This window comes from Protopterus annectens, chromosome 1.part0 (genome assembly GCF_019279795.1).
Source record: "Protopterus annectens isolate FY-2018-M chromosome 1.part0, PAN1.0, whole genome shotgun sequence".
Lineage (NCBI taxonomy): Eukaryota > Metazoa > Chordata > Ceratodontiformes > Protopteridae > Protopterus > Protopterus annectens.
The window spans coordinates 1,349,277,561-1,349,298,165 of record NC_056725.1 but is presented as its reverse complement, the minus strand read 5'-3'; the positions used below and the strand labels follow the sequence as shown (position 1 = coordinate 1,349,298,165).

Genomic DNA, 20,605 nt, shown 5'->3' with positions numbered 1-20,605 from the left:
CTCTGCCCTCCATGTGTGCTCCCCAACCTAGGTCTGAAGCATCTGTTGTAATCGTTTGGGAGGTTTTTGGCTTTGTGAAGGGCAACCCTCTGTTGGACTGGCTGGCCTGAGCCCACCACAGAAATTCCTTGTGAAGGCATGGAATGAGTGGGATTAAAGTTTCCAAACTGTGACTGTGCTGAGTCCATAAACTCCTTAGGTACCACTGTAGCTTTCTCATATGTAGCCTTGCTTGTGGAATCAAAAGAATACAGGATGCCATGTAACCCAGGGCCTGCAGGATTTTCCTTGCAGTCAGCTGGGTTTGTCTTGTCAGATTCTTGAAGTAATCCGGTAGTTGACTTTGTTTTTCTTCTGTGAGATAGGCCATTTGGGTGGTTGTATCTAGATCCGCACCCAGAAAGGTTATTCTTTGGGATGGAACAAGTCTTGATTTGTGCATGTTGACTGTATATCCCAAGGCCTGTAGAAGATTGATGGCATAATTTAAGCCTGTTATCAGAGTTTGTTGGTTGTCCGCTTGTATAAGGCAGTCATCCAGATATGGGTAGATTTGAATCCCCTGGAGTCTGCAGTGTGCTATTACTGATGCCAGGCATTTCGTGAATACTCTGGGCGCAGTAGATAAGCCAAAGGGCAATGCTGAGAATTGATAATGCTCTGACCCTGCAAGAAATCTGAGGTATCTTCTGCAACTTTGTCTGATAGGGACATGCAGGTATGCCTCCTTGAGGTCTAGAGTAACCAGCCAAGACCCCTTGCCCAGCATGGGAAGGAGTTGCTGTAGAGTCAGCATTTTGAATTTTGGCACAATGAGATAAGTATTCAGTACGGACAAGTCAAGAATTGGTCTCCATTGATGCTCTTTTCTTGGAACAAGGAATAGCCTGGAGTAAAATCCTTGGCCTTGTTCTGAAATAGGAACTTTTTCTATGGCTTTCATTTGTAGTAAGTTTGAGATTTGTTTCAAAGCCTCTGCCCTTTGATTTGGTGGCAGACCTGGCATGCCTTTTCTTTTTGGCAATGTGTGGAAATGGAACCTGTATCCCTTGTCTATTATTTGGAGTGTCCATTTGTCTCTTGTAATGTTGTGCCAATTTCTTGAGAATAAAGAAAGCTTTCCGCCCAAAGGTGCTTCTAATTGAGCCCTGGTTGGCGAAGTCCAAGCAAAGTCATTGAGTTTGTCCTTGTGCAGCAGTTGCAGTCCTGAACTGCCTGTCTGGATTGGAGGTTGCCATTGACGGCCTCTGTAGGAGCCCCTAGCTTGCCCTCTACCTCTGGCACGCCTGTTCCTGCCCCTTTGAAATCTTTCTGTGTCCGGAAAGGACCAATTCTTGGAAGGCCAGTTTCTGCTGAATCTAGGTGGTTGGACTTGAAGAAAATCCTTAACTGTTTGTACAGATTTTGCCTTCTCCTCAAATTTCTTTAGGACGTCTTGAGCAGTGGAACCAAATAACTTTTGCTTTTCCAGTGGAGCATCCAAAAGCTTAGCTTTAACATGTTCTGGCAGAGATTGTTCCTTTAACCAAGCATGCCTGCGTATAACAACACCTGTCATTGCTGACCTACATGAAGCTTCCAATGCATCATAACCACACTGCAAGAAGTGGTTGCTAACCTGCTGGGAGTTATGTACCAGATCCTGAAGGGATTTACGGTCAAGGGGTTCAGAAGAAGACAATTTCTTATGCATTTCTTCTAACAAATACTCTTGATACTGTATCATGTGGAATTGACAGTTTAATGCCCTCATAGCAAGAGTGGCAGAAGTATACACTTTTTTACCCCATCTCTCTAATGCCCTGGACTCCTTTGCAGAGGGGAGTGGGTTCTTAGTAGTAACAGCTGCAACCCCTTTAGGGCCCTGTGAAATAGTTTCAGGGTCAGCAGAGTGGGCCTTATAAAGAAAATTATGTGTGTCCGGGACCCTGTAATATCGGGATTAACAGGGGCCGGGGGCAGAGTGTCAGGAGTCATACTAGAGTCAGAATATACATCATCAATCACATTTAAAACAGGAGGAATAGCCAAAGGTCTATGCTGAGGTAAATGAAGAAAAGTTCTTAGTCTTTTCCTGGAATCAGAATATTCCTGGTCCTGCCATTTGAAATGCTCTCTCATAGTGTGAAGGGTCTCCCCAAAGGAAAGCTCTTCAGGAGGGGAAGCCGAGGGAATTGATTCCTCTGCATCCGAATCCTTGTAGGCCGAATAAGCCTCCTCCTGGTAATCTGAATGATCCGAGCCAACAGAGGCCTCCTCTGAGGAAAGGGGATCAGGAGGATCCATCCTGGGCCTTTTGTCTAGAGGGGGTTGGGAGCCCCTGTCCGGATGAGGCTGAGAGCCCCTAATTAAGGAGATAAGGTCCTCTGCTAAAGTTAGAATCTGTGAACTAGAAGAAGGTCCCTGAGGAATAACTCTGGGAGGCATGGCTTTAGTGTGTTTTGCAGCTTTAGCCCTGGTGAAGGCCTTAATAGACATGGATGCAGGAGGCCTGGCTGCACGACGTGCTGGTGTAGCTTTGTCTAAAGGTATGGTGTCGGAAGATTCCAATACACCAGTTTCGGAAGGCAATTCTGTAACCGACTCGGTAGGAGCCTCCGGGGCCGAGGCTGTCGGTTGAATTATTTCAGGGTTCGGAAATTCCAAGGACTCAGTATCAGCCGAGACCGAGACACTCGCGGTAGGCCTAGCCGTGGTTTCAGCCGAAACCGCGGCCCGCGTGTGTCGGTCCTTGTCTTTCCGTTTCTTAATTAAATGTGATGTCGGGGTTTCCGACAGCATTTTGTAAGCAAAACTATTCCCAAAAAACTCTTCTGCAAACTCCGACCGACGTCTAAGAGTGCGTCGGTTGAAGGAAGCGCAGGCTGAACAGGCCAAGACGTCGTGGTCTGGGCCTAAGCAGGGTAGACAATAAGAGTGGAAATCCTTATGAGGTATTTGTTTCCCACAAGTTAAACAATTATTAACTTTTTCTGACATCAGCTGAGGCAAGAAAGAGTCCCCAGCGGGGTACTTAGCTTTTGAAGTCTTCGGATAGCGAATTTACAGGAGCTGGCCGACCGGCACTTGGGAACTGCTTCTGCTTTGGGCACCACACAGCAAGAAAGACTGAGGAAGATGGCGTCGGCTGACGCTTTTATACCCCAGGCGCTGTGACGTCGGGGAAAGGGCGACATCAGCCGACGCCAGACCCAGACTTTGGAATCTGGCCGACCGAAGGGCTGCACATTGCCAGTGAGATGACAGAATTGTACAAACATTATTGGTTTGTAAAGACTATTGAATGGAACAATCAGCCAATGGCGCTATCTCTTCATGATGAGTGTAACCAATTGGAAAACGAATTTACATAACAATCACTAAGTGTACATCCCCTTGGGTAAAGGTTTAACTGCAATTACAAAAAACATTCTCCAAGCCCCTAAATCAAGGTACTATCAGAAATCAACAGGGACTGCTGTGAAGAGTAACGAACCAATAGCGCCAGCTACCCACGAACAGTCCAGGCAATCAAATGGCATAATCGCATCACAGTTACTAAAATTTATGGTAAACACTGGGCTTTTGCATGTAATTATAACCATAGCTCTTTAGCAGAGAGAAAAAAAAGAGACGTCAGAAATATATCTAATATGTCCCACGGACAAATGTATAAATTACAATGATCACTAAAATAGCGATTCTATGGGTAAATAGCTCTTCTCCAGTCAAAATACCAAGGGGAAAAATGTAAAATATAAAATATATAGAATATGTTAAATGACTCTTAATCCACAAGAGAACTTCTCCAAAGATAAAGCGTAAGGCTAATTCCTTACTGGTAGGAATCAGGAGAATTCTCCAAAAGCACTTCCTTCACCTCAGATTAACAAAGACGTCTGCATAATAAGGAAATGCTCAAATGGCACCAGTTCACCAAACGGATTTCACATCCTATCAGACGGCAGAGTCTCATAACAATCGCAGCTTAATCCAACACACCTTATTCATTATTGGCTCAAAGCGGCCATTGGATAAAACTTATGACCAATCAAGTGGCAGAATCTTGTGCCTATCGCCATTCATTCCTCCATCAGACATTCTCCATTATTGGCCCTTGTGGTAGAACTACTGACCAATAGCTGTAAAGCTAATACTAGCTCCTTATTGGTTAGTGTGTATAGCTTAGTATATATGTAAAAGTAGAGCCCATAATAGTATATATGGTGACTATCGATCAATATGAAAACTTGTCAAACACAAATTTTTAGTTAAGATCAAACGAATAAACAAACTCGCAGGGGCGCCTAAGTAATATGTAAGCACTCCAATTCCCCAAGGCAGCTACATCCAACCAGATGGAAAAAGTAGGAAAATAATCGCCGCTCGTTCTTCTTGCACATCTCCTCCACTATTGACCCAGATGAAACAATTGACCAATAGCTGTAATGATACCGCTGGTTCCTTACCAAAAGGTATAGAAAACCAGTGGCCAGGTGTATAGATGGTATAAGCTCCAATCAACATGAAAATCCTCTTTTCATAGTCAATCAGAAGTTAAAGTTACACAATTATCTCTGCTCTTCCCCATGTTAAGCTTTTCTTTTAAAATGTGAAGCAGCAATAAGTTTTATGATCTGATGAAGGCTGAATAGCCGAAAGCGCTCATCTGATGTTATTTTCTTTTCTTTTTGTATCTTGTTTGATTTGAGTACTCGCTCGTTTAATAAATATTTTATTCTACTGGATTGTTTGACTGGGATATCAGGAAGTTTAAAAACTGCTTTGCCGTGGTGGTGTTTCAAAATTTTAATCTCCTGCTGCTGGTTTTGTCTTCGGCACCTTCAGCAGAGTTTGGAAGTTTTTTTCTCATTGTTTATCTCCCATAAAGTAGACACGAGATGAGATGAACTAACTGATCCAGTAAGGAATCATCAGTAATCAGGATCTTCACAGATTTTATCATACACCTTTACATACATACACGCACACATATATATATATATATATATATATATATATACACATACATACACACACATACATGCATACACACATGTATATATGTGTGTGTGTGTGTGTGTATATATATATATATATATATATATATATATATATATATATATATATATATATAGCATGCGTGAATGGGTGAACCTTCTTTGAAAGCTGGGCATCGGGCTGGCAACTTGGCACCGTAAAAATCCACTGCCAATCATTAGCGGACCGGAGTTCCGCTGTGGCGGCCCTAACCGGGAAAAGCCGAAAGACAAACAACAAACATATATATATAAATATATATAAATATTCATACAAACATATACATATATATATATATATATATGTATATATATATATATATATATATATATATATATATATATATATATATATATATATATATATATATATATATATACATGTATATATCTATACATGTATACAAGTATATGTCTATATATGTATATATTTATATATCTATATCTATCTATATATATATATATATGCATGCCATCTTAGTACTCTTTTCCATTCCCTTCTCCCCAGTTTTAATAGACTTTTTCTTGATCTTTCCTACTTTCCTTACTGCAATACCTACTTTCTAGCCTAACCTTTCTATAATTCTTTCACCTTCTAATGTTCCTTCTCTCTATTCTTGCACTAACCTTTATCTATCCCAGAAATTATGACTGAAATTTACTACCCAAGTCTCTTGCCGGAAAGTGTATATAGTTTTTACGACTTATTACTTACTGTGTAATATATTTTTCATCCATTATTATGTAACATACATATTAGGAACCCTCTGCTGTCTTCTATATAATGCATGTTCAGCTTTATTGCTTGCTTTATATTTGCTTATTTTCTTCTTTTACTGTATCTACAAATTATACTTCTGTGTGATTGTCTTAGTTTTTGTAATCACTGTTGATTTGTAATTGTGTTTAAATTTTACTGTGGAACTTTTCTCCCTGGGCCTCCGTTTAAAATGGGCTTATACCCAGTTGGACTTTCCCGGTAAACAAATGTCAAATAAATAAATATGCACACAAAAAATCATTTTTGATACTTAACTTATTGTAGTAATACTAGATGTTGCCATGTCTCCATTATTCCATAATGTGGGCCAGTAAAAACTGACCATTCGGATAGCTTGTTACCCTGGCCATTACAAGAATGATGTTTGTGTGTTAATGCAGCAGGATCTGTGTTTTCAGATAAACAATCGAAAACATATGCAAACACTATGGGTAGCAGTCATCATTAATGTTATTGGTCATTAATTTAAAAAGTATAACTAAAAAAAGACTTTTACTGTTAGAAAACTAAATGCAACATTGTAAATCCTGACTTCAGAAATACACTGCAAGAAATACAAATAAGAAACTGGTCACCAAACGTATAGTGTGCCTAAACGCATTCCCTTCACACCTTCACACAGTATTATCAATACAACAACATATAGTAGGGACTCACGTTCTTCCTCCTTTGGATCAAGCTGTGTAATGCTAACTGAGAGACGATCCACACGTTCCTGCAAGGAATTTACCCGGAAGGAAAAAGTATGTGCTTCATTAAAAAGCTCACCAAATACATCTTCCGCATATTTACCTGCAGTGAAAAAGGGGGAAAATAAAAAAGTTGCACTATGAAAGCAATACATCTGAACTAACACATTTACATTTCCAAAACTGTAACTGACAAGAAGATTAAATGTCAGTATTCTACTTTATACTTGTCTCATTACAGTAAACAATAAAATAAAGGAAATTAACATTACGTGTACCAGTTATCTACTGTCACTCAAAAAATCCCAAATTCATGATCTGGAATGCAGAAATAAGAAATATATAGGTTTAAAAATAGAGGGAAAAAATTCCTTAAGGGCAAATGGAACTTAAGAAAATGTAAAGAGCATTTGACCTTCCAAGAGCATCTACATATTCCGCACATCAGTAGCCTTAGCTACATGGTGTTAAATCCTGCCATGGATATAACATCCAGCCAATTTCCAAAGCTTCTGGGCATCGTCCATGAGGCCAAAGGGTCAAGCAGCTTTACTACTGCTGAAGAGTACACTCCCCTGAGTCTTTTCAGGATCGACGGTCAGGCCTGTACTTTCCTTTGCTGGGCAGATATGTTCCCTTTGGGGAAAAAACTTTTCTTAATCTTGTTGATGTTTTACTTTCCTCTTTAGGAAAGTCATTTTAAACTGAGTGCTGCATTTTAACGGACTGTCTCGAGACTGTCAGATAGTTTAATCAGAACACTTGTTTTTTCTCTCACTTTAATAGTGTAAAGTAGCTGAAAACATTTTTTTTCTGTGGAGAAATTGTTTATTTTTCTTTGGTGTGGCAGGCATAGTGTTTTAAAATGTTTATACTGTTTTTTTTTTTCTGCCAGATAAGTAACTTTTGTGGACTGGTAGTGTTTACTGGCAATTATTGCTGGTCTTTCCTGGGAAAGAGGCACGATTTTTTGGTTGGACCAGATCATCAGTCCCACAGTCGGCCCTTCTTCCAGACACAAAAATTAAGCAAACAGGTTTTGCCACCACAACAGGCTAGCAATTGACCTCAGCCACAGGTGGGTGGACTCTGCTGTGGCTATTTGTTGTACCTCAGATCACTCATCCTTTACCCTGGATCACTCTGGTGTGGCATCGGCAGCCACTATGGACCGTAGGTTAGCTATATCCTCTGCAGCTGTTGGGGTCCCCTAAGTGGGCAAAGGAGAAAGTACAGGGGGAATCTACATACATGTGATGACTCCAATAGTGAAACGTGAAGAACATAGTACAGTTATGTACACTTACCATAAATGTAGATGTTCAAGTGTATTCACTGTTGCATTCATCACATTTGGGTTATCTGCTTGCAGTAGCCCTCAGTCGGCCTGATTAACAAAGTCTTGGGTCCTGCATCGGTTGCTATCTCTTCTTCCGTGATGTCAGGTAGTCAGGGGCATAAAACATACAGCCAACGCCATTACATCAGTTTTTCTAGCCCCAGATGTCAGGTGCCCCCATAATGGGAAGCAATAAAATAAATATAAATATATACAAGGATATACCTCCAATAAAAAAGCAAATACACCAAAAAGCTTTTAAACATAGTAAAGGAGAGTAGAGGTATAGCCAAGAAATGTCAGGGGGTTGGAGGGAGTGTAACCAGGACTGCAACAGTGAATACACTCGAACATCGACATTTATGGTAAGTGTACACAACTGTACTATGTTCTTTGCGTTTCACTGTTGCAGTCATCACATTTATGTAGATTCTCAAAGCTAAGGATGGAAGGAGGAATTTAAATAGCATTAGGACCAGCTATAAGGCCCTGCAAGACTGCAGTGGCAAAGCCGGCTCTGGATTTAGAGAAAAGTGGCAAATGGTAATGCTTGGTGAAAGAGGTCGATGCAGCACTGGTTGAATGGGGTCTGATCCCCTGTGGGATGGGTTTTCCATGGTGCTTATAGCAAAAATGAATGCAATGGCCTATCCATTTAGAAATGGTTTGCTTTGAAATAGCCTTCTCCTCTGCCCCTGCAGCAAATGCCATCAGCAGTTGCTCAGATTTCCTTTGAGGTTTAGTCCTGTCCAAGTAAAATCTAAGTTGTCTGTACACATCTAAGGGGTGCAGTATCCGTTCCCCTTTGTTCTGTGAATTAGGGAAGAAGGTTGGCAAATTAATAGACTGATTAAGAGCCACATTGGATACCACCTTGGGCATGGAGGGATTGGTTCTGAGGGACACCCTGTCCGCATGAAGGATGATGAAAGGCTCCACTGCCATAAGGGCCTGTTATTCAGATACCCTTCTTGCTGAAGTGATTGCTAAAAGGAAAGCTGTTTTCCAAGAAAGGAATTTTAAATCTGCACTAGCAGCTGGCTCGAAAGTAGGAAGAGTGAGTTTCTCCAATATAAAGTTAAGGTCCCAGGTTGGAGTTGGGGCTCTCCTGGGTGGTCTTAAATTTTTGGCCCCTCTGAGGATCTGATTGAGCAGTGGATGAGAGAAGAGTGGAGGTTCTGCGTTATAATGAGCTGAAATGACTGAGGCGTGAATTTTGATGGAGGAAAAAGAAAGGCTCTTGTGAAGCATCTCAGTTAAGTATTGTAGAATCTGAGGTGGGTTGGGCGCTGCTGTGCTCAACCCTTGAGATTGGTTCCAAGCACAGAATCTTTTCCATTTTTCAGCATAAGATTTTCTATTACTAGGCCTCCTTGCTTCTAAAATGATATCCATTACTGGTTTACTGAGGGATGGTAAAGGAGAGATTAGGTAATTAGCCAGGCTGCTAGGTTCAGGGTTTGAAGCTGAGGGTGCAGAATCTGGTTCTCCTGCTGAGACAACAGGGTAGGGGTCTGAGGCAGGTGCCATGGAGCCAACAGTGACACACTGCGCAAAGGGGGTACCAGTGTTGGCGTGGCCAGTCTGGTGCAATCAAAATCATCCTTGGTTTGTCCTGTTTGATCTTTAGTAGTACTTTGAAGAGGAAAGGCAGAGGAAGAAAGGCACAGACCGACAGATTTTTCCAGCTGAAGGACAGAGCATCCACTTTCCAAGCTTGTTTGTGGGGAGTCCTTGTGCAAAATTTGTCTAATTGGTAGTTCTGGGGGGAGGCAAACAGGTCTATGTCTGGGCTCCCCCATTTGTTTGTCAACATGTTAAAAGTCTTTGGTTCCAATTTCCACTCGTGTGGGTCCATGAGGTTTCTGCTTAGTCTGTCTGCCAGTGTATTTAGTTTTCCTGGCAGGAACTGAACTTGTAGATGCACTTGGTAGCTCAAGGCTGTGTTCCACATTGCCACGGCTAGTCTGCAGAGGGGGTAAGAATGGATACCCTCCATGCTTATGTACCACATAACAGTGGTGTTGTCCGTCTTTACCATTAATTGTCCTGGAAGAATGTGGTCCTTGAAGGCTGTCAAATCATTCTGTACAGCTAACATTTCTTTTTGATTAATATGCAGGTGCATTTGGCTTGGGTTCCATTTGCCCTGAATGCACTTCCCTGCCAGGTGAGCCCCCCATACATAGTCTGATGTGCCTGTTGTTAGGGTTTGGGAGGCAGGGGGTAGAGAATGGCAGTCCCTTATTTTGGTGGCAGGCCTCTGCCCACCAAAGGAACTCTAACCGTAGGCAAGGTATGATAGGAATCATTCCTTCTAAATCCTGAGAATGTTGACACCATAGACTTTTTAGATACCAATGCAGTCTTGCATATGGAATTAGAAGAATGCAGGAGGCCATGAACCCCAAGGCTTGCAGTATTTGCCTTGCAGATAGAAGGGTTTTCCTGGCCACTAGTTTGAAGTAGGTTGTCAATTGTATTTGTTTCTCTGGCATGAGGAAAGCCATCTCGGAAGTTGTATTCAAGCTTGCTCCCAGGAACATAATTTGTTGACAGGGTAGCAGGTGTAATTTCTTTTTGTTTATGGTGTAGCCCAGGCAAGTTAGCACCCTTTGTACAAAAGCCAGATGATTCAAAAGTATGTCCTGGCTTAATGCCTGACTTAGACAATCGTCCAGGTATGGGTATATTTTAATATTTCTTTGCCTGCAAAATGCAATGACTGGAGCTAGGCACTTTGTGAATACCCTGGGCGCAGTAGATAAGCCAAAGGGCAGTGCATTGAACTGATAGTGCATATAGACTGCTTTGAAGCATATGTATCTTCTGCAGGATTTCCTGATTGGATGTGCAGGTATGCGTCCTTTAAATCAAGTGATGCCAACCAGGCATCTTTGCCTAGCATAGGAAGTAACTCGTGAAGAGTTAGCATCTTGAATTTTGGAATCACCAAAAAGGTGTTTAAAGTAGACAGGTCCAGGATAGGATGCCATGAATTGTCTTTTCTGGGTACCAGGAAAAGTCTTGAGTAGAAACCTTATCCCTTTTCTCTTCTGGTACAGTTTGAATAGCCTTTATGCTTAAGAGAGAAAGTACTTGCTTTTGAGCCTCTGCCCACTGATTTGGGGGTAGATCTGGCCAACCGTTTGGGGTTGGTAATGTGTGGAAGTGAAATCTGTATCCTTGGGAAAGTTTTTTGCCTGTAGAGAAATCTTTCCCCCCAAGGGGGCAGTCAGTTGAGAAGTGCTTGGAAGTTTTAAAGTTAAGTCACTGAGACAGTTTACCATAGGGGGAAGTTTTACTACTCCCAGATTTGGAAGTGGGGGCCCCCCACTGCTTAGTCCGGTGCGTACCCTGGGACTGAAGCCTGGGTATTCTACTAGATCTGGGATTGGACTGAGAAGGACTGGAAGAGGTGGGAAAGGACCAATTCTTAGAGGGCCAATGCCTCCTAAATCTTGGAGGTTGTACTTGTAAGAAATCTTTAACAGTTTGCATAGATTTAGCTTTTTCCTCCATCTTTTTAAGAACTTCTTCTGCCTTGTTGCCAAACAGGCGGTCCTGAGTTAAGGGAGCATCCAGTAATTTAGCTTTAACATGATCTGGCAAGGATTGCTCTTTAAGCCAAGCATGCCTTCTAAGTACAGACCCAGTGACAGCAGCCCTGCAAGATGCTTCTAGTGAATCAAAACCACATTGCAAAATATGTTTTCCAACCTGATCAGCGGAATGCATTAAATCCTGTAAATCCTTATTTTCAGCACAATCAGGAATCAACATAATTTTCTGTTTAAGCAATCCAATATTATGTTGCTGATACTTTATCATATGAAACTAGCAGTTTAAGGCCCTAATGGCCAAGGTTGCAGAAGTGTATACCTTCTTACCCCATCTATCCAGCGCCCTGGAGTTTCTATAAGAAGGGGTAGGAATTTTGGCAGTAGTAGCTTTAATGCCCGTGGGTCTCTGAAATGGTCTCAGGATCCGGACTAGGATTTTTGAAAAGGAACTTGTGAGAGTCATGAACCCTGTAATATCTACCAGGTTTTCTGGGTGCAGGAGGTAGAGTCATGGGCCAAGCTAGATTCTGAAAAGGCATTATTTACAATGTCTAGTACAGGAAGGATAGCTAAAGGCCTGTGCTGGGGCAGGAGTAAGAAATCCCTAAGCCTCTTTTTAGAAACAGAGAAATCCTGACTTTCTCAACGAAATGCTCCCTAAGAGTATGCAAGGTTTCACCAAAAGAGAAATCCTCTGGGGGGGGGGGGGGGGGGCAGAGGGAATAGAGTCCTCAGCATCAGAATCCTCAAAAGTAGATAAGGATAAATCCTGGTCATCAGAGGAAACAGAAATTTCAGAATCCTGGTCAGAAGTATAAGCAAACTCAGTCCTGCGTCTCAGAGAGGGAAGGTTGGCTTCCCCTGATTAAAGTAATAAGGTCTTCAGCCATCCTTATCATTTGTTCTTTAGGCATAGAGGCCTGACCATGCGGTCTGGGCATCTGATTTCTAGGCATGGTTTTAGTTTTAGGCCTTGAAGAAGAATATGGCATCAGTTTAATATGCAAGTCAGTAGGTCTGAATACACCCTCAGAAGCCGGTGCCTGCACAGCGGCTCCGGACGCATCCAAGGTAGAGACATCCGCAGGTTCCACAGTTGAAGCATCTTGCAGCATACTGGACTCCGAATGGGTCTCAGTACAGGTCTGCAAATCTGAAGTAGTGGGTATCAGGGGCTTTGAAAGCGCCTCACTGAGTACCGGCGAACTGGCGAATGACTTAGGAGAAGCGTCGTCGGCAGCTTTGGACCTAGGCGGCCTGTTTCTGTCTTTATCTTTGCGTTTTTTCGGAATGTCGGTAGTCGGACTGCTTACCGAAGACATATCTGGATAATTGAACTGAGCACCAAAATATTTAGAAGCGAAAATATACCGAAGGCGAATAGTTCATTGTTTAAATAAGGCACAAAACTGACAGCGAGGTACGTCATGGTCAGGGCCTAGGCAAGGAATACAGTACGAATGAAAATCTTTATGAGGTAATTGCTTTCCACAAGAAATGCAATTATTTACTTTTACTGACATTGGTTTAGAGCAAGAAAAATATTCCCCAACGGGGGTACTTAGCTTTTAGTTGAAGACTTCGGTTCTGAAACTCAAAAATGAAAATTTCAGAAGTCGGCCGACCAGCACTTGTGAACTGCTTCTGCTTCGGGCACCGCACGGCAAGAAAAGCTGATGTAATGGTGTCGGCTGCATGTTTTATAAACCTGACGACCTGACGTCATGGAAGAAGGGAGAACAACCGACACAGGACCCAAGAATGTGTTAATCGGGCCGACTGAGGGCTACTGCAAGCAGATAACCCAACAGTGATGAATGCAACAGTGAAACATGAAGAACATCAAGAGGCAGCTGCTCTGAAGTATGCCTCAACAGCATCATAACTGCATTTAATTGAGTGTCTAGCCACTTGAGAAGAAGCTGTTAAAAGTGACATAACTAAATACATTTTTAATGGCAGAATTTGGAAGTTGAGAAAGAGCTTGAGAGGCCTGAGGAAGACGGGCCAATAAATACCTGGACATGTGAGTTTGGTAATTCATAGCTCTGATAGCCAAAGAGGAGGAAGTATAAATTTTCTTATCAAGTGTTTCCAGAATTTTACTTTCTTTATCAGAGGGAAGTAGTTTTGAAGAAGGAGACAACCTAGACCACCTGTCCAAAGCAATGGAAACAACCACTGGATCAGCCAAAGGACACTTATACAAGAACTTGCAGTTATCAGACACCTTGTAGAACCTATCTGGCCTTTCTGGAGCAGGAGCCTGTAAATCAGGAGCCTTAGAAGAGGATGAGAAAGCGTTCAAGAAAGCTGGCAAAACAGGAGGCACAGTGGAAGGGAAGGTACTTACATATTTAGAAGGTCAGAATACCTTTTTTGCTCTTCTGAAATCTGTGAGCAGTCCCATTCAAAGAATTCCCTCATTTTGTTAATGGTCTACCAAAAATAAATATTTTCTACTTGGAAATCCTACCACTGGGCTCTTCCTCTGGAGAGGCATATTCTAAAGGGGAAATAATTGGTGTAGAGTATGGTAAGGAATCCTCATCAGAGGAAGAATCATCATCATCATCATCATCATCAGACAGTACCCATTCCCTAACCCTTTTAACAGGACAAGATGTGTAAGGAGAAACAGAAACAGCACAGGAAGGCTGCACAGCCATCAAGGCCTTAATCAGCCCCTGATAAAAAGTATCCGAATCAGACTGTGGAGAGGAAGGGGCTTGAGAGTGTTTGGTACTCTGTTTTTTCTTAACATGCATTTCAGCATGATGACTTGTGGAAGAACCTAATGTAGGCTTGACTTCTGCGACCGACTCCGGAATCTGTTCCCTAAATTGAGTAGGAGGTAGTTCCATAGGACTCTCAAGTACAATGTGCCGTGGTTCCCCTTGTCCTTTTGAAATGGACATCTGCACTGCCTCTGAGGATGTGCTTCGGTCGGATTCCTTAAAGGCTTCCGATGAGTTACCCGCCAAGGAACCGGACCAAACTTCCGATCATAACACCAGGTCTTTACTAACCTCAGGGGATACATTGGAGGAAATAGGTGCAGCCAACGAGGATTCAGGCCTAGGCTTACTGACTTTCCACTTCAAAATTGTCTCAGTCGAAGGACCCATGGAACCCTCCATAAAGTTTTTAGCCAGACGTTTAAGTCATTGATTCTCTAAATAAAGATTCAAAGGTGAAAGTCAGCTACACAATGTTTTTGGGACAAAGGCCTGACAGATGTAACAAGAGCAACTGAGTGGGCCTAAGCAGAAAAGACAAAGATCACGGCTGTCTTTATGTGGAATCTGCCCTTCCTGGATGACAAGAACTAAGTACAAAAGGCAGTAGCAAAGAAATAAATCCCCAATGTGCGGATGTCCTTTTATGGCTGATGTTATCAACGCATACATGCAACATCCCACATACCATGCAATAGCTAAAAGCTGTTGCATGCTGTCCAGATGGGTCACTTGGGCGGAGGACTTCTCCACATGTAAAGAATACTGCAACATTGAATAGAAGGACATCATCCTGATATCTACTGAGTATGTCTAGCAGGGCAGCACAGCTTACTAACTGAAGTGTTACATAGTCTTGTACTGCACAGCTTCTCCGTTATGAGGCCTCTTCTGTGCAGCTTGCATACTGCCATCCTAAGCAAGGAAAAAGGGGTAAGAATGAACCCAGGGGGATACAGGACCCTCTGACACTTGTAACAGTTGTCACAGTGGTGTTCCTTCTAACTACCTAGCAGCAAGAACATAAAATGAAATTTGCTTCATTTCAGTGAAGAAATTTGAGTGTTTATAAGATAATTCAAGGATCAGTCTCCAAATTCCCGCATCTAGAATACACTGCAGGCACTTTAGATGTGAAGTTCTTATTTTTCTGTTTTTTCTTTCCATGATCACCTTCTTTGTTAGAAGAAAGCAAAAACAGGGCACAGTCCCCATTAATACCAATCAGTTCAGCTCTGAGAACTGACAGAGTATGCCAGCAGTATTCTAGGAGTCTCAAACAGGTACCTCTGCTGTCAGCAACAAAGATACATGACTCAGTAACAGAACCTGTGATGAAAGCAGGACAGAGTTCTGGTCAGGCTGTTGAGTAAGCATTATGGTAGGGGCTGATGCTGGATAAGGCAAAGTCATTACTAATAAATACAGCATCTGCCACAGGCATCATTGTTGCCCCTTTATCTTTCAAATCATGCATGAAATATGGGCAGGGTTAAGTCTTACTAAAATGCAGTGTCATTCATAGCATGTGCTTTCTCATTTGTGACACTAAATGACTTCTGCTAAATGAACTGAACAAATGAAGAAAAAGAAAGAAAGAAAGTGTATTGTGTATTTAAAACAATGCTACTGATGGCCCCTGCTGCAATGCAGAATGGAAGGCACAGCAAAGTTAACTAACACAGTACAAACTCCAAGGCTCCAAGCTGTACAGTAATCTCCAGTCCACACAGGACAAAGCAGAATACAGTTTATTTCTAAATGGACAGGTAGAGTTAGCAGTAATGAATACAACCCACAGACTGAAAGCTCCAGCTGCCAACACAGCCAAGATCAACAGAATGACCATAAAGTAAACCATGTGGAGGGACAGAAGATGGCTCCAGGTGGGCTTATTAGATCATCCCCTATTAACCCCCCCAACCCATTTGTGCATACACACACACACATATACATGCACACATATTAACTTCAGGCTGCAATACAGTTCTAAGTCAGCAGTCTTGTAAACATAAAAGGAAAATATTAGTTCTTGTTTGAGACTCAAACCCAAGTCCCCCAGCATTCTATGCTGGTATCACTGCCTGTGGACTAACAACAGCCTCTAGGCAGTTAAAAGGCTTTTTACTTTCAGCTAGGAAACTCACAGTGTCAAAATACACAGGCACGCATACAGATGCACAGAATAACTTCAACTTAGGCATTGGTTTTAAGGAAGATGTTAGCTAATGTTTGGGAATCAAACTCAAGACCTCCATTCCCTGCTCATATCACTGACTCTGGACTAACAAGAGCCACTACATCAGCAGATGATAACTACACAAATCATAATTCACAATACAACAAAAGCTGCTGACAAGAGGTATGATAAAAGCAGGGTGAAGACTTAAATCAAGAAATAAAAGTGCACAAAAATAGGTTTAGAGCAAAGCTGTGGTGGCAGATAAGTAAATGGCTACCAGTTGGCAGAAATGTGTGGTACTCTAAGGCAAAGCCAAAGAAATACGTAGGGGAGACCACCTATACTTATATACTATGCAATGCAAGAAGCATCCACATACCTGTGTATGTAGTAACCCTCCTATTCAAAAGCCATTCACGTGGTCTTAATGCATGATAGGAAAGAGATTTCCAGGAATTGTGACAACTTTGGAAGTATGAAGAACAACATTAATGATTTCAGGAACCTGCACTATTTAATTTCAGAAATGATACACTGCACAACGACAGACCTGCAGATGTTAAAACTGTAACTACTAGCACATTCTGCTGGTGCTGGGAAAGGCAGTTGGCTTGAACAGAGAGAGAGAGACGCGAGTTAAAAGTACTAGTTTCACTACTACAAGGGAAAACAAACGAGGAAGGATCAAGCTAGCTCTTTTCAGTAGGGAAAGGGGGGTGGGTTTGACGATTCTGGTGATAGACATGCAGTGATGACATCCAACTGTCCTAGAGGACTATATGAAATGGACATCTACACAAGAATGCACTGTTATGAAGCTTAAGTGTACCAATACCGACACACACGAAGCAATACATGTCAGAGTGAGCCTCATGGGAAATGCATGGGACACAAACAGAAACACTGACAACCACAATACATAAGTTCCTAACACTCACCCACCCCTAAGTTAATTTAAGCAACAAGGAGAATACGTGGAATCCTAGGGGTGAGCTAGGTACAGGTCAAAAAGGGCAGTGATAAAAATAAGTCAAATCAGTGACAAAGCCACCAGAAGTAAGAGAACACTACAGCTTACTACGAGTTAGATGGTAATGCTGCAAACTAGAACAAAAAAAAACACTCTTTGTCAGTTCTTGTTTTACAGACATGCTTCTAGAACAGGAAAATTAGCTTTTAATTACAGTATTTATTTGAATTTTAATTATGGCTTTTAACTAAGCTGTAGGCAAATAAAGCTTTTAACAGTTTATTTTTAGCAGTAATTGATAAAATGCTACTTGTGCTACATTCTTGGCCTCTGCTTACATCTAATCAAACAGTTGTGAGAATAAAAACCCTGTTCACTCACCGAAATAATGAGTTTAAAGGAACAGTTTCTTGGTGAAATGGACTGACAAATTAATTCTTCTGTTTCTTTATGAAATTCTGCACTTGCATGCATATTTAACAAATGACAATTCAGACACTGAATTTGTTTTCTAGGAAAACAAAAGTACAGTATAACATAACAGTTCCTGGGTAATTCATGCTATGATTAAAACAAGTAACAGTGAACTGCCAAATGTTTACAGATAGAATGTTTTCTGACTTGGTTACCCGCTGCAAAGGCTGATCTGATATTTACTGTTATTCTGTATATATAATGGGGGCTAAATGTTACTGCTGTCAGTCAAGCAATTCCTGTCATAGCTGGCTCCTTTATGGCCACACAGTTTTCTATTTCTGCTACCGGCACTAACAGCTGGAGGTCACTGAGAGAGGGGGATGACTAGCAAAGCCTACAAAAAAAGAAAAGAAAAAAAAACATGTCTCAGTCCCTAAGACTGGAACCTGCAAGAGAGGACAGTAGCCAGGTGAGAGGCTGTAGGAGAAACAAACAGTGCATATTTGAAGATACTGCTTAACATAGTATTTATCTGACCAAATGATAAAAAAAAAAACAAGTACGGACATGAAGCAGGGAACCCAAGGGCGGTTGTGTCTTATTCCAGCCGGAAGTAAAATAGGACTGGAATACAACATTTTAAAAAGTTATTACCGTGGGTGGTATTTGTTTGAACATCATTAATGATGTCACTAACAGGGCAGGGATTTGCTAAGTGGGTGGCAATGTTTCTGCTTCAGTCCGAGGCAGAAATACGATTTTAGCAACGAGATAGTGTCCCTTTAATATTCTGAGTTAACTGCCAGTAACCGTATACAAAAATGCCTCGGGTACATTGCTAACAAATACCCCCTATCCTCTAGGGAAAAAGACAGTCGTGTACACTTACCATAAATGTAGATGTTCGAGTGTATTCACTGTTGCAGTCATCACATTTGGGTTATCTGCTTGCAGTAACCCTCAGTCGGCCTGATTAACAAAGTCTTGGGTCCTGCGTTGGTTGCTGTCCCTTCTTCCACGACGTTAGGTCGTCAGGGGTATAAAACATACAGCCGACGCCATTGCATCAGTTTTTCTTGCCACCGATGTCAGGTGCCCCCCTAATGGGAAGCAAGTAAATCTATAAATATACAAGGTTATACCTCCAACAAAAAAAGCAAATGCACCAAAAAGCTTTTGAGCATAGAAAAAGAGAGTAGAGGTATAGCCAAAAGAAGAAGGGGGCTGGAGGAAGGGTAACCAGGACTGCAACAGTGAATACATTCGAACATCTACATTTATGGTAAGTGTACACAACTGTACTATGTTCTTCATGTTTCACTGTTGCAGTCATCACATTTGGGTAGATTCCCAAAGCTAAGGATGGGAGGAGGAATTTAAATAGCATTAGGACCAGCTATAAGGCCCTGCAAGACTGCAGTGGCAAAGCCAGCTCTGGATTTAGAGAAAATTGGCAGATGGTAATGCTTGGTGAAAGTATGTACTGAACGCCAGGTAGCAGCTTCTAGGATGTCCCTGGTAGGGACACCTCTGAGAAAGGCTGTAGAGGTAGATGCAGCCCTGGCTGAGTGGGGCCTGATCCCATGTGGGAGAGGTTTTCCATGGTGCTTGTAGCAGAAATGAATGCAATGGCCTATCCATTTGGAAATGGTTTGCTTTGAAATATTCTTCCCCTCTGCCCCTGCAGCAAATGCCACCAACAGTTGGTCAGATTTCCTTTGAGGTTTAGTCCTGTCCAAGTAGAATCTAAGTTGACTGTGCACGTCTAAGGAGTGCAGTATCAATTCCCCTTTGTTCTGTGGGTTAGGAAAGAAGGTTGGCAAATGAATGGACTGATTAAGGGCCACACTGGATACCACCTTGGGCATGAAAGAGGGATTGGTCCTGAGGGACACCCTGTCTGCATGAAATATGATGAAAGGCTCCACTGTCATGAGGGCCTGTAATTCAGATACCCTTCTTGCTGAAGGGATTGCTAAAAGGAAAGCTGTTTTCCAAGAAAGGAATTTTAAATCTGCAGTGGCAGCTGGCTCGAAAGGAGGAAGGGTGAGCTTTTCCAATACAAAGTTAAGGTCTCAGGCTGGAGTTGGGGCTCTCCTGGGTGGTCATAGATTTTTGGCCCCTCTGAGGAAAGTACAGTTGTGTACTTACCATAAATGTAGACGTTCGAGTGTATTCACTGTTGCAGTCATTACAATTGGGTTATCCTGCTGGCAGGCTACCTGCAGTCGACCTGAATTCCAAAGTCTATGTCCGGCGTCAGTTGCTGTTGCCTCCTCCCTGACGTCAGTGCGCCAGGGGTATAAAAGATGCAGCCGACGCCATTTTCTTCAGTTTTTCTTGCCCCAGATGTCAGGTGCCCCCAAAAGGGTAGGCTAAAAATATGTCAATAAAGCATGCATGCACCAAGGTAAATTTTTCCTTCACCTACAAGCAAATACACCACATAGGTTGTATAGAATAGAGAAGTACAGATAAGTTCCAGCAAAGATAAAGGGGATGGTGGGAGGGCACCCTGGACTGCAACAGTGAATACACTCGAACATCTACATTTATGGTAAGTACACAACTGTACTATGTTCATCGTGTTTCACTGTTGCAGTCATTACAATTGGGTTGAATCCCAAAGCTAAGGTTGGGAAGCTGGAGCTAAATAGGATTAGCAGCGGCTATGAGGCCCTGCAGAACTGCAGTGGCAAAGCCTGCCCTGGATTTAGAGTAGAGTGGTAAGTGACAGTGCTTTGTAAAAGTGTGCACTGAACTCCAGGTTGCAGCCTCTAAAATGTCTTTGGTTGGTACTCCTCTGAGGAAGGCTGCTGAAGTGGCTGCTGCTCTGGTTGAATGTGGCCTAATGCCCTTAGGCACTGATTTGCCATGTTGTGAATAGCAGAAACGAATGCAGTGGCCT

The 20,605-nt window shown here is 42.2% G+C and overlaps 1 protein-coding gene across 3 annotated transcripts in view; it reads right to left on the bottom strand.

Annotated features, from left to right (window-relative positions):
* Window positions 1–20,605, bottom strand: part of WASF1 (WASP family member 1) — a 1,915,084-nt gene that overhangs the window by 575,644 nt on the left and 1,318,835 nt on the right. For all 3 annotated transcript variants that reach the window (XM_044066725.1, XM_044066733.1, XM_044066743.1), the window contains one exon: window positions 6,457–6,591. In XM_044066725.1, coding sequence (XP_043922660.1) covers window positions 6,457–6,591 — 135 coding nt within the window. The remainder of the gene's footprint in view (window positions 1–6,456; window positions 6,592–20,605) is intronic.